At 39.8% G+C, this 12,324-nt stretch overlaps 1 protein-coding gene and 1 long non-coding RNA gene across 3 annotated transcripts in view; one reads left to right on the top strand and one right to left on the bottom strand.

Moving 5' to 3' along the window:
* Nucleotides 1-655: 655 nt before the first annotated feature.
* On the bottom strand, nt 656-3,628 carry LOC113628603 (uncharacterized). Its single transcript, XR_003436154.1, has 2 exons — nt 2,472-3,628; nt 656-2,325 (listed from the first exon to the last, which is right to left on the bottom strand). It is a non-coding gene; the product is annotated as an uncharacterized LOC113628603 (long non-coding RNA).
* The window catches only part of DRC8 (dynein regulatory complex subunit 8), a 129,074-nt gene continuing 118,081 nt past the window's right edge, over nt 1,332-12,324 (top strand). For both annotated transcript variants that reach the window (XM_027122403.1, XM_027122402.1), the window contains exon 1: nt 1,332-1,859. In XM_027122403.1, coding sequence (XP_026978204.1) covers nt 1,829-1,859 — 31 coding nt within the window. In that variant the 5' untranslated portion in view covers nt 1,332-1,828. The remainder of the gene's footprint in view (nt 1,860-12,324) is intronic.

The following is a 12,324-nucleotide window of genomic DNA, read 5'->3' as shown; positions in this document are numbered from 1 at the left end:
CTGTCCTCAAGAGCTTACCGTTTGTTAGGGGGAAACAAGTCACTGAAAATCAACGTGATTTAGGTCTACAGTATGGCTATAGTACCTCAGAGTAACGGGTTGATTAGGGAAAGCTCCAAGGAGTGCATGACCTTTAAGGAGGTCACTGACAACAGGGAGGGGACATATGTGTGTCTGTGGGAGGGTGAATGTTAGAGCAGAGAGAGAGGAGGGAAAGTCATTCCGTAAAAAGGAACTGAAAGCAGCATATGAAAAGGCACAGTAGCAGGCCTGAAGACTAAAGCTGGGGTTTCCCACGTTTATTTCAAAGGCCTTCATCGTCTATATGGAAAGAGGGATCTTTTAAAAACCAATAGCTAGACAATGATGACTATGAAATTTAAATATACATGAGTGCTGATGACTACTTTCCCCTATTTTTCAGCATTAAGACCTTACTGTTCACAATTGTATTCATCTTATGTAAGTATATATCTTCTAATATGAGCCATTTTGTGGATTCAATTGTTTATAGTCAATTTCAGAGAGAATGCTGATCGCAGCACCATGTATCTCCTACAGAAAAAATATTTTAATAAAGAATATTAGTCAGTTTTCTTTAGGGTTTACTGAGGGATTACAGAACCAGAATAATATGAACATAAAAACTCAGTAAAACCATTAAATACCTTTTATTTTGAAGGCTTCTTAATATTTACAGTTTATAATCGATTTTTACATAAAATCAAGTAATTTAAATTAGTACACACATGCATTTAAATAGCATCTAAAACTCGTTTGAAAATATATATTTGTTTGAACCATACCATTAGGCATATTACTCAAAAATCATTTTTAAAAGAAAATATTCTAGTATAGTGAACTTTTCCTTAAAATGAGACGAAAACTTAACATCATGCCACGGCTTCGAAGTTCTAGAAAAGCGAGATTTAAAACTTTCCTTCCCAGTAATTTTAACTGGAGGTCTTGTCAAATTTCACAAGAAATTTCATGTACGTAACAGTGAGCATAAGATGGGCACCTTTCTGTTGCTATGAGAACCTTCTATTTTGTATCAGAAATCGCAGCCTTGACGACGCAGTGTTTGCGCCGATTTTACACATGTTTTTTCTATAGCGATTCCGCTCCTCCAGTAATAACAGTTTAATGGCTCTGGTTTCCTTCCGCGCCGGCCCAATTTTCCGTCCCAGCTCCAGCTCTCGCCCGCCGTGCAGTCCCCGTCTCTGGGAGCGAGCGGCGAGCACTGGACGGGAGAAAACGGGGGGCCAGAGGTGGGGCAGGTCCGGCCTCTCCGCGGGGTGTGGACGGGAAGAAGAGGAGGTGGGATTGCCGGTTGGTTCTGTCACCCCGGAGCCGAGTTCTGCACCCATCTCTCCAATTGCGTTTTAAAATATGCAGTAAAAAAAAAATCGAGCAACGCCACATCCTACAAACTGGAGGGGAGGGGGAGAGCATTGTGTCCCCAAACGGATCATAAACAAGGGAAAGGAGGGGTTCGGAACTTTATTATTAAATACTTCCTCCACGCCAGAAAAACCAGGGCTCAGGCCTCGGTACTAAAGGGATAGGCTGAAGCCCCGGACGCGGCTCAGTGATCGCGGGCGGCGGGTCCGGGCTTCCGGTCTCCCGGGCGCCAGAGGGTCATGGCGGGAAGGGGGAGGGCTCGCGCTCCAAGCTTTCCCTCCCCCACCCACACCCAGGGTCTTCTTCCTTCGGGATTCGGAGCCGCCTATCCTCCAGGGCCGACTAGCCGCAGGGCTGCAGGGGTCCAGGACGCCGCGACATAGCTTAGCGACAGCGCTCTCCCTGGCGACGGCGCCGCAACAAGATGGCGGACGACAGAGACAGGGAAGGCACAGGTAAGAAGCGCCGCAGGAGCGCAGCCCTAGCCGCCCGCCGCGATCCCAGGCCGCACGGGGGAGCTCCGGGCAGGGTCGGTCACCCTACCTCTGGACCCCACCCGCAGGGAGAGGGCTGACCGAGCCAGGTCCCGCCGCCCGCCCTGCCGGGGAGGCCCCCTCCCCTGTTCCTGCCGCCTCGCCCCGCCCCGCCCCTCCGCTCCCGCCCGGCAGTCATTCCGCCCCTCCCGCTCCTCCCGCTTCTCGGTTCCCGCCCGGCCCTGGTTCCGACCCCCTTCCTCGTCCCTTTTTCCGAGCCCCGAGCCTCGCTTCCAGCGCGGGTTGTGGCTGAGGCGCTGGCAGGGGAGGGCCATAATGGCGTCCTTGTTCACGGTCTCGGGGACGTCGCCTCCAATCCCTCGCCCGGGCTCTGGTTGCCGCAGGCGCCACGCCGGCAGCTTCTCGGGCTGTGGGCCCCGGGGCGGGCCTGCGTGAGGACCGATCCGGCCTTTAGAGTCTGGCGGGCTCCTCCCCTGCCGCGCCGAAACCCCGCCCGGGCCAGCGGGCTGGCGTTCGCGGCCACCATTTTGACTCCGTAATGGAGACGTAGGAGGACAACCTGGAGGACAGTACCTCTCTCTCCGAGCCTCCAGGTTCCGAAGTGCCTGCTCGGTGGCCGGCGCTATGCTACCCGCCTGGTGTATTGTCTTAAACGAAAAAACAAAAAACAACTTTAATAAAGACGAAAGAGCAAACTCCAGAGGGAACTCGTAGAGCCCTGTGCGCCGGCCTGGCCTCTGCTGCGGTACCAGCCGGGCCAGCGCGCGCGGTCGCGGCGTCAGAGGCGGGTCTGGGCCTCGGGGCTCCGGGTCGCCATATCGGGGGGATTGATGTGCTTAATGTGTGGGGAGGCGAAAACCCGGTTATCCATGTTTACTTGCAAGACCGTTACGTTGTTTTAATTCGGCGGTTTGCTTAAAAACTTGATCCTTAGTTAACTATCCTACGTTAGTTACTCAAAAATAATTGTTTATTTTGGTAATTGGCAAACTCATCGCAAAAACATCAAAAAGGCCATGAAACTGTAGAGGTAAACATCTTAGAAATGAAAATAATACTCCACCTTTGTTCTTTTCTTGAGTGCTTGAAACATCAACATACCATTTTTCTCAGCATGGAACAAAGATGTAATCAGGTTAACAGTATTAACAAGTGTAGAAGCCAGCCCTAGATACTTAGTCACTTGTCACGGTGATCACAGAAAATCAGCGGAGAAACTGCAAAAGAGCTACCTACTGATAGCAATAATATTTGATTTTTTTTATGGTGCCGTTAATCTAAAAGTCAGACGTATTTTTTAAATGTTACCTTTCCTAAGATGTCATTATAATTTTATCGTGCTGCTTTAAAAGTATAAGGTACATCCTAAGAAAATGATTACTTTTTTTGGTATTAGTTTTAAAACTTCCCCAGAAAACCAGATGACTTATTTTGATTTATTAAATTATTATTTACAAAAAAATGGAAGAATCATTAGAAGATAATTTTAACAAGTTAATCGTGGATTTTTAAAAAAGATGATTAGGTCAGCCTGAGGAAAAAAAGCTCTGTATTATGAGGCAAATACAATTATTTTTCTTCATTTGAAAAAAGTAGATTGAAAGCTGTTTTGATTTCTCAGTTTTCAAAAATACGTTTCTATTTAAAATAAGCTAATTCAAAGAAGAAACAATTCTGTCTATAGCCATAGAAGAAGTAATGACTGTTAAAAGCTGGATGTCATTCATTCAGTTGGCATGTGTTTAATGCCTACCATATGGAAGGCATTCTGATTAGGTTAGAACTTCGGAGGATACAAATACTGAAAAAAATATTTTTTTCTCCCAAGGAAGGTGAGATCAGTAAGGGAGATAAGACATCCATAAATGGGAGGGAACGGTCAGCTGGACTGAGCAGTCTGTCCCCTCCTGCTGTGGGCAGCAGCCTGGTATCACTGGGAGCTTATCAGAAAGGAAGGAGCTCAGTCCCTGCCCCTGACCTACTGAATCAGAGTCTGCATTTAAGCACACCTGCAGGTCATCCACATGCACATTAAAGTTTGAGAAGCACTGTTGTATATCTCATTTACTCCTTATTTTTTGTTTGTTTTCTTTGAATTTTATTTTATTTTTTTATACAGCAGGTTCTTATTAGTTATCTATTTTATACATATTAGTATATATATGTGAATCCCAATCTCCCAATTCATCCCTCCCCCCACCCTCGCTTTTCCCCCTTGGTGTCCATATGTTTGTTCTTTACATCCATGTCTCTATTTCTGCCTTGCAAACCAGTTCATCTGTACCACTTTTCTAGATTCCACATACATTCATTAATATATGATACTTGTTTTTCTTTTTCTGACTTAACTCTGCATGACAGTCAGTAGGTCCATCCACGTCTCTACAAATGACCCAATATCGTTCCTTTTTATGGCTGAGTAATATTCTGTTGTATACATGTACCACATCTTCTTTATCCATTTGTCTGTCGATGGGCATTTAGGTTGCTTCCATGACCTGGCTATTGTAAATAGTGCTGCAATGAACATTGGGGTTCATGTGTCTTTTTGAATTATTGTTTTCTCTGGGTATATGCCCAATCGTAGGATTGCTGGGTCATATGGTAATTCTGTTTCTAGTTTTTTAAGGAGCCTCCATACTGTCCATGGTGGCTGTATCAATTTACATTCCCACCAACAGAGCAAGAGGGTTCCCTTTTCTCCACACCCTCTCCAGCATTTGTTGTTTGTAGATATTCTGATGATGCCCATTCTAACTGGTGTGAGGTGATACCTCATTGTAGTTTTGATTTGCATTTCTCTGATAATTAGTGATGTTGAGCAGCTGTTCATGTGCCTCTTGGCCATCTGTATGTGTTCTTTGGAAAAATGTCTATTTAGGTCTTCTGCACATTTTTTTGAATGGGTTGTTGTTTTACTGTTGAGCTTCATGAGCTGTTTATATATTTTGGAGATTAATCCTTTGTCCGTTGATTCGTTTGCAAATATTTTCTCCCATTCTGAGGGTTGTCTTTTCGTCTTGTTTGTGGTTTCCTTTGCTGTGCAAAAGCCTGTAAATTTCATTAGGTCCCATTTGTTTAGTTTTGTCTTTATTTCCATTTCTCTAGGAGGTGGGTCAAAAACGATCTTGCTGTGATTTATGTCAAAGAGTGTTCTTCCTATGTTTTCCTCTAAGAGTTTTATAGTGTCTGGTCTTACATTTAGGTCTTTAATCCATTTTGAGTTTATTTATGTGTATGGTGTTAGGAAGTGTTCTGATTTCATTCTTTTACATGTAGCTGTTCAGTTTTCCCAGCACCACTTATTGAAGAGACTGTCTTATCTCCATTGTATATCCTTGCCTCCTTTGTCATAGATTAGTTGACCATAGGTGCGTGGGTTCATCTCCAGGCTTTCTATCCTGTTTCATTGATCTATATTTCTGTTTTTGTGCCAGTACCATATTGTCTTGATTATTGTAGCTTTGTAGTATAGTCTGAAGTCTGGGAGCCTGATTCCTCCCACCCCGTTTTGTCCCCTCAAGACTGCTTTGGCTATTCAGAGGCTTTTGTGTCTCCATACAAATTTTAAGAATTTTTGTTCTGGTTCTGTAAAAAATGCCATTGGTAATTTGATAGGGATTGCACTGAGTCTGTAGATTGCTTTGGGTAGTACAGTCATTTTCACAATGTTGATTCTTCCAATCCAAGAACATGGTATATCTCTCCATCTGTTTGTATCATCTTTGATTTCTTTCATCAGTGTCTTACAGTTTTCTGCATACAGGTCTTTTGTCTCCTTAGGTAGGTTTATTCCTAGGTATTTTATTCTTTTCGTTGCAGTGGTAAATTGGAGTGCTTAATTTCTCTTTCAGATTTTTTGTTCTTAGTGTATAGGAATGAAAGAGATTTCTGTGCAGTAATTTTGTATCCTGCAACTTTACCAAATTCATTGATTAGCTCTAGAAGTTTTCTGGTGGCATTTTTAGGAATATCTATGTATAGTATCATGTCATCTGCAAACAGTGACAGTTTTACTTCTTTTCCAATTTGTATTCCTTTTATTTATTTATTTTTCTCTGATTGCCGTGGCTGGGACTTCCAAAACTATGTTGAATAATAGTGGCAAGAGTGGACATCCTTGTCTTGTTCCTGATCTTAGAGGAAATGCTTTCAGTTTTTCACCACTGAGAATGATGTTTGCTGTGGGTTTTGTTGTATATGGCCTTTAGTATGTTGAGGTAGGTTCCCTCTATGTCCACTTTCTGGAGTGTTTTTATCATAAGTGGGTGTTGAATATTGTCAAAAGCTTTTTCTGCATCTATTGAGACGATCATATGGTTTTTAATTCTTCAATTTGTTAATATGTTGTTTCACGGAGATTGATTTGTGTATATTGAAGAATCCTTGCATCCCTGGGATAAATCCCACTTGATCATGGTGTATGATCCTTTAAATGTGCTATTGGATTCTGTTTGCTAGTATTTTGTTGAGGATTTTTGCATCTATATTTATCAGTGACATTGGTCTGTAATTTTATTTTTTTGTAGTATCTTTGTCTGGTTTTGGTATCAGGGTGATGGTGGCCTCGTAGAGTGAGTTTGGGAGTGTTCCTTCCTCTGCAATATTTTGGAAGAGTTTCAGAAGGGTGGTGTTAGCTCTTCTCCAAATGTTTGATAGAACCTGTGAAGCCATCTGGTCCTGGACTTTTGTTTGTTGGAAGATTTTTAATCACAGTTTCAATTTTAGTGCTTGTGATTGGTCTGTTCATATTTTCTATTCCTTCCTGGTTCAGGCTTTGATGGTTATACCTTTCTAAGAATTTGTCCATTTCTTCCAGGTTTTCCATTTTATTGGCATAGAGCTGCTTATAGTAGTTTCTTATGATGCTTTGTATTTCTGTGGTGTCCATTGTAACTTCTTTTTCATTTCTAATTTCATTGATTTGAGTCCTGTCCCTCCTTTTCTTGATGAGTCTGGCTAAAGGTTTATCAATTTTGTTTATCTTCTCAAAGAACTAGCTTTTAGTTTTATTGATCTTTGCTATTGTTTTCTTTGTTTCTATTTCATTTGTTTCTGCAATGATCTTTATGATTTCTTTCCTTCTACTAACTTTGGGTTTTGTTTGTTCTTCATTCTACTTCCTTTAGGTATAAGGTTAGATGGCTTATTTGAGATTTTTCTTGTTTCTTGAGGTAGGCTTGTATTGCTGTAACTTCCCTCTTAGAACTGCTTTTGCTGCATCCCATAGGTTTTGGATCGTAGTGTTTCATTGTCATTTGTTTCTAGGTAGTTTTTGATTTCCTCTTTGATTTCTTCAGTGATCTTTTGGTTATTTAGTAATGTATTGTTTAGCCTCCATGTGCTTGTGTTTCTTACGTTTTTTTTTTTTTTCTGTGTAATTGATTTCTAATCTCATAACATTGTGGTCTGAAAAGATGCTTGCTATGATTTCAGTTTTCTTAAATTTACTGAGGGTTGATTTGTGACCTCAGATGTGATCTATCCTAGATAATGTTCCATGTGCACTTGAGAAAAAAGTGTAATCTGCTCTTTCCAGATGGAATGTCCTATGAATATCAATTAAATCTGTCTGGTTTGTTGTGTCGTTTAAAGTTTGTGTTCCCTTATTAATTTTCTGTTTGGATGATCTGTCCATTGGTGTAAGTGAGGTGTTAAAGTCCCCCACAATTACTGTGTTACTGTTGATTTCCTCTTTTATGGCTGTTAGCAGTTGTCTTATGTATTGAGGTGCTCCAATGTTGGGTGCATATATTTTTATAATTGTTATATCTTCTTGGATTGATCCCTTGATCATTATGTAGTGTCCTTCCTTGTCTCTTGTAACATTCTTCATTTTAAAGTCTATTTTTCTGATATTAGTATTGCTACTCCAGCTTTCTTTGATTTCCATTTACATGGAATAATTTTTTCCAGCCCCTCACTTCCAGTCTGTGTGTCTCTAGGTCTGAAGTGGGTCTCTTGTAGACAGCATATATACGGCTCTTGTTTCTGTATCCATTCAGCGAGCCTCTGTCTTTTGGTTGGAGCATTTAAGCCATTCACATTTAAGGTAATTAATCGATATGTGTGTTCCTATTACCATTTTCTTAATTGTTTTGGGGTTTTTTTGTATGTCCTTTTTTTCTCTTGTGTTTCTCACTTAGAGAAGTTTCTTTAGCATTCATCACAGAGCTGGTTTGGTGGTGCTGAATTCTCTTAGCTTTTGTTTGTCTGTAAATCTTTGATTTCTCTGTCAAATGAATGAGATCCTTGCTGGGTAGAGAAACCTTGGTTGTAGTTTCTTCCCTTTCATCATGTTAAATATATCATGCCACTCCCTTCTGGTTTGTAGAGGTTTTGCTGAGAAATCAGCTGTTAACCTTATGGGAGTTCTCTTATATGTTATTTCTTGTTTTTCCCTTGTTGCTTCTAATAATTTTTCTTTGTCTTTAATTTTTGTCAATTTGATTACTGTGTGCCTTGGAGTGTTTCTCCTTGGGTTTATTCTTCCTGGGACTCTTTGCACTTCCTGGACTTGGGTGGCTATTTCCTTTTCTATGTTAGGGAAGTTTTCGACTATAATCACTTCAAATATTTTCTTGGGTCCTTTCTCTCTCTCCTCTCCTGAGACCACCATAATGCGAATGTTGTTGCGTTTAATGTTGTCCCACAGGTCTTTTAGGCTTTCTTCATTTCTTTTCATACTTTTTTCTTTATTGTGTTCTGTGGCAGTGCTTTCCACCATTCTGTCTTCCAGGTCACTCATCCGTTCTTCTGCCTCAGTTATTCTGCTATTGATTCCTTGTAGTGTATTTTTCATTTCAGTTATTGTATTGTTCATCTCTGTTTGTTTGTTCTTTAATTCTTCTAGGTCTTTGTTAAACATTTCTTGCATCTTCTCGATATTTGCGTCTATTCTTTTTCCAAGGTCCTGGATCATCTTCACTATCATTATTCTGAATTCTTTTTCTGGAAGGTTGCCTATCTCCACTTCATTTAGTTGCTCTTCAGGGGTTTTATCTTGTTCCTTCATCTGGTACATAGTCCTCTGCCTTTTCATTTTGTCCTCCTTTTCGTGAATGTGGTTCTCGTTCTACAGCCTGTGGGATTGTAGATCTTCTTGCTTCTGCTGTCTGCCCTCTGGTGGATGAGGCTCTCTAAGAGGCTTGTGCAAGTTTCCTGATGGGAGGGACTGGTGGTTGGTAGAGCTGGGTGTTGCTCTGTTGGGCACATCTCAGTAAAGCTTTAATCAGCTTGTCTGCTGATCGGTGGAGCTGGGTTCCCTCCCTGTTGATTGTTTGGCCTGAGGCGACCCGGCACTGGAGCCTACATTCTCTTTGGTGGGGTAATGGCGGACTCTGGGAGGGCTCACGCCAAGGCGTACTTCCCAGAACTTCTGCTGCCAGTGTCCTTGTCCCTGTGGTGAGCCACAGCCATCCCCCTGCCTCTGCAGGGGACCCTCCAACACTAGCAGGTAGTTCTGATTCAGTCTCCTATGGGATCATTGCTCTTTCCCCCATGTCCTGACGCGCAGACTACTTGGTGTGCGTCCTCCAAGAGTGGAGTCTCTCTTTCCCCCAGTTCTCTGAAGTTCTGCAGTCAAATCCCGCTAGCCTTCAAAGTCTGATTCTCTGAGAATTCCTCCTCCTGTTGCTGGACCCCCAGGTTGGGAGCGAACTCCAGTTGGTGGACTTCTGTGGCATAATTGTTGTCCAGTTTATGAGTCACCCATCCAGCAGTTATGGGATTTGATTTTATTGTGATTGTGCCCCTCTTACTGTCTCATTGTGGCTTCTGCTTTGTCTTTGGTTGTGGGGTATTTTTTTTTTGTGAGTTCCAGTGTCTTTCTGTTGATGGTTGTTCAGCAGTTAGCTGTGATTCTGGTGCTTTCAAAAGAGGGAGTCTCATTTACTCTTTATAACAGTTTTATGAGTTAAGTAACTGCAGTTTGAAGGCCATGATGAAATAAAAGTATGTTGTCTGAGGATAAACTAGAGATTCATATGCTGATATCATCTTTGTTTACAGATATTCCACTCCTATATTTGATTCTGAACTCTGAAGTTTCAGAAATTACATCTAACCAATTAATAAGAATAGACGTAGCTTTGAGGATTCACACAAGCTAACTAAACTTGTGAAGAGTGATGTGCAAACCTGAATAATGATTTATTAATTTAAATAGGGGTATGTTGATACATTGATCAGAAAGCTGACCTCTGCAATATCATATATTGTTTTATGTGTATTAAGCTTTTGGCGAGGGCAAATCTATATTTCTAAAGTTTCTTGATGAGCATGGAATCACGCAAAAGAAAAAGGATAGTTTTGAAGGATATATCCATTACCTTATAAGCTCAAAGAGGGTGGGGAGATCACTTCTTTATATTCAGTGTCTTGCAGAGTGTACAGCACATGGTAGGAATTCAATAAATATTGTTGCATTCAGATCATTTGAATTAATTAAAAGTGTTTATGTTTTAATCAAAACATTACTTACTGTTTCCCAAAAAATCTACACTTAAAAGCACATAAAACTATTGTTAGGGGTTTTTTCCTTTTTCTTTCAGGTAAGCTATATGCTTTTATTTCATCTGGCTCAACAAACATTTTTTGAGAGCCATGGTATTCATTAGCATGTCTTTAAAGAATAAAAACATACATGTATTTTGAATTGTTCATATTTAATCTTGAATTTTTTTAAAGTTGTAAAGGAGGATTAAGTTTCTGGATAGCCATTGCACCTAGCTCTTCTTCAACATTTAGGGATTAATCTTGATACAAGTAGTGAGAATATTGGTAAGGAAAAGTAACTAAATCTATGACGGGTTTCTTGCTCTATTTATAAAATTTTTTCTGTAAGTTTATATACATTGAAATCATGCTTATTTGTAGCATTTTTGTACTTTAACATAGTATAACTTATCTTTTTTCCTAGATTAAAAAATGTAACATAGTTATGTTAACAAATAGAAGAATTAAAAATTTTATAATCAAGTTAATTTTTTTAAAAAGGACTTAATTTTATTTGTTTTACTGAAAGGGGAATTTTTGAAATGGGATAGGAAAAATTATTTTTGAATTTCTGTCATTTCTGTATAAGTTTCCTCAGCCAGAGCATTATGGTTTTTGTTTTTTTCTCTTCTTTTTTGTTTGTTTAAAATGGATAATCAATGCAGTTGTTGATTCTTTGGATCTTTAAATCTTATTTTAATGTTTCTGTCTCCTAGAGAGTTTTATATGGGACTGGAAGGATCTTCTACTTGTGATTAAAATCATGTCTAGGAAACAGACTGCTTAGGAATAACATTCTAATTTTTGGCAGGCTAGTGAGCTTTGGAAGGTGTGTCAGTTTTTTTTTTTTAAACAAGCTTCAGATACTTAAAGTTCTTTCTAGGATTTACTATTTTTGTTTGTATTAAAATATTCTTTTGACTTTGCATGCTTTGATAACATTGCTTGGTAAAGTGCTTCCAATTCCTTATCAACTCCTGGATGTCTTCAAAGTTTTACAGGTTTTTTTTGTTTTGTTTTGTGTTTTGTTTCCCCATATTGTGTCATTCCTCTCAAAACCCAACATTTGGAAATCTAAAGTAAAAAATAGAAATTACAGGTGAATATTACTTTTTAAAAAGTGAACTGTTGATAGCACGGAGCACAGTATGGAATAGTAGAAAACGTGAGCTTTGGAGTAAGATTTGAATTTGAATTACAGCTTTCTCAAGCTGTATCTGATCTTAGCAAAGATGCTAAACCTAAGGATCTTCAGGTTCCTCAACTATAAAGTGGGAATAATTATATCTATTTCATAATATTGTTGTAATGTGGGCAGTATTTTCTTATTCATCCTTATTACCCTCATCACCCTATAATGCCTGGCATTAAAGGAATGCTGAATAAATAGGAAGGAAAGTGGTTGGTGCATTATAGGGAGTTAGTAGCTGTTTAGATTAGTAGATTCTATATGCATGACATGGAATCTAAGGGTTAAGAAAAACTTTAAGTCTTACCAATTATTGCTCACACATGATGCATTCATGCATATTTGGGGGCCATTTAATACATTTTCTCCTTATTTTAGACTGATTAGCATTCAGGGAGAGACTAACTGAAGAAGAAAACCAACTTATAGAAACCTAATTTGCTTCCTCTAATTCAGAATTAATAAGTTTGGAGAGGAAATTCCCTGGTGGCCCAGTGGTTAGGACTCTGCGCTTCCACTGCTGGCATCCTGGGTTCAATCCCTGGTCAGGGAATTAAGATCCTATGAGCTGTGTGGCACAACCAAAAAAAAAAAAAAAAAAAAGAAAAGTTTGGAGAAAAATCGGACTGAAATTTATTTGTACTAACCTATAAAAATTTGTCAAGAAAATTTATAATTAAAAAAATCAAATGGACAATGCAATACCATTTCATACCCGTTCTTATTGTTTTTTATAGTAGC

This window comes from Aethalodelphis obliquidens, unplaced genomic scaffold, assembly GCF_003676395.1.
Source record: "Aethalodelphis obliquidens isolate GAN/ISIS:26980383/991018 unplaced genomic scaffold, ASM367639v1 scaffold24, whole genome shotgun sequence".
NCBI lineage: Eukaryota > Metazoa > Chordata > Mammalia > Artiodactyla > Delphinidae > Aethalodelphis > Aethalodelphis obliquidens.
This window is presented reverse-complemented; position numbering and strand designations above follow the sequence as displayed.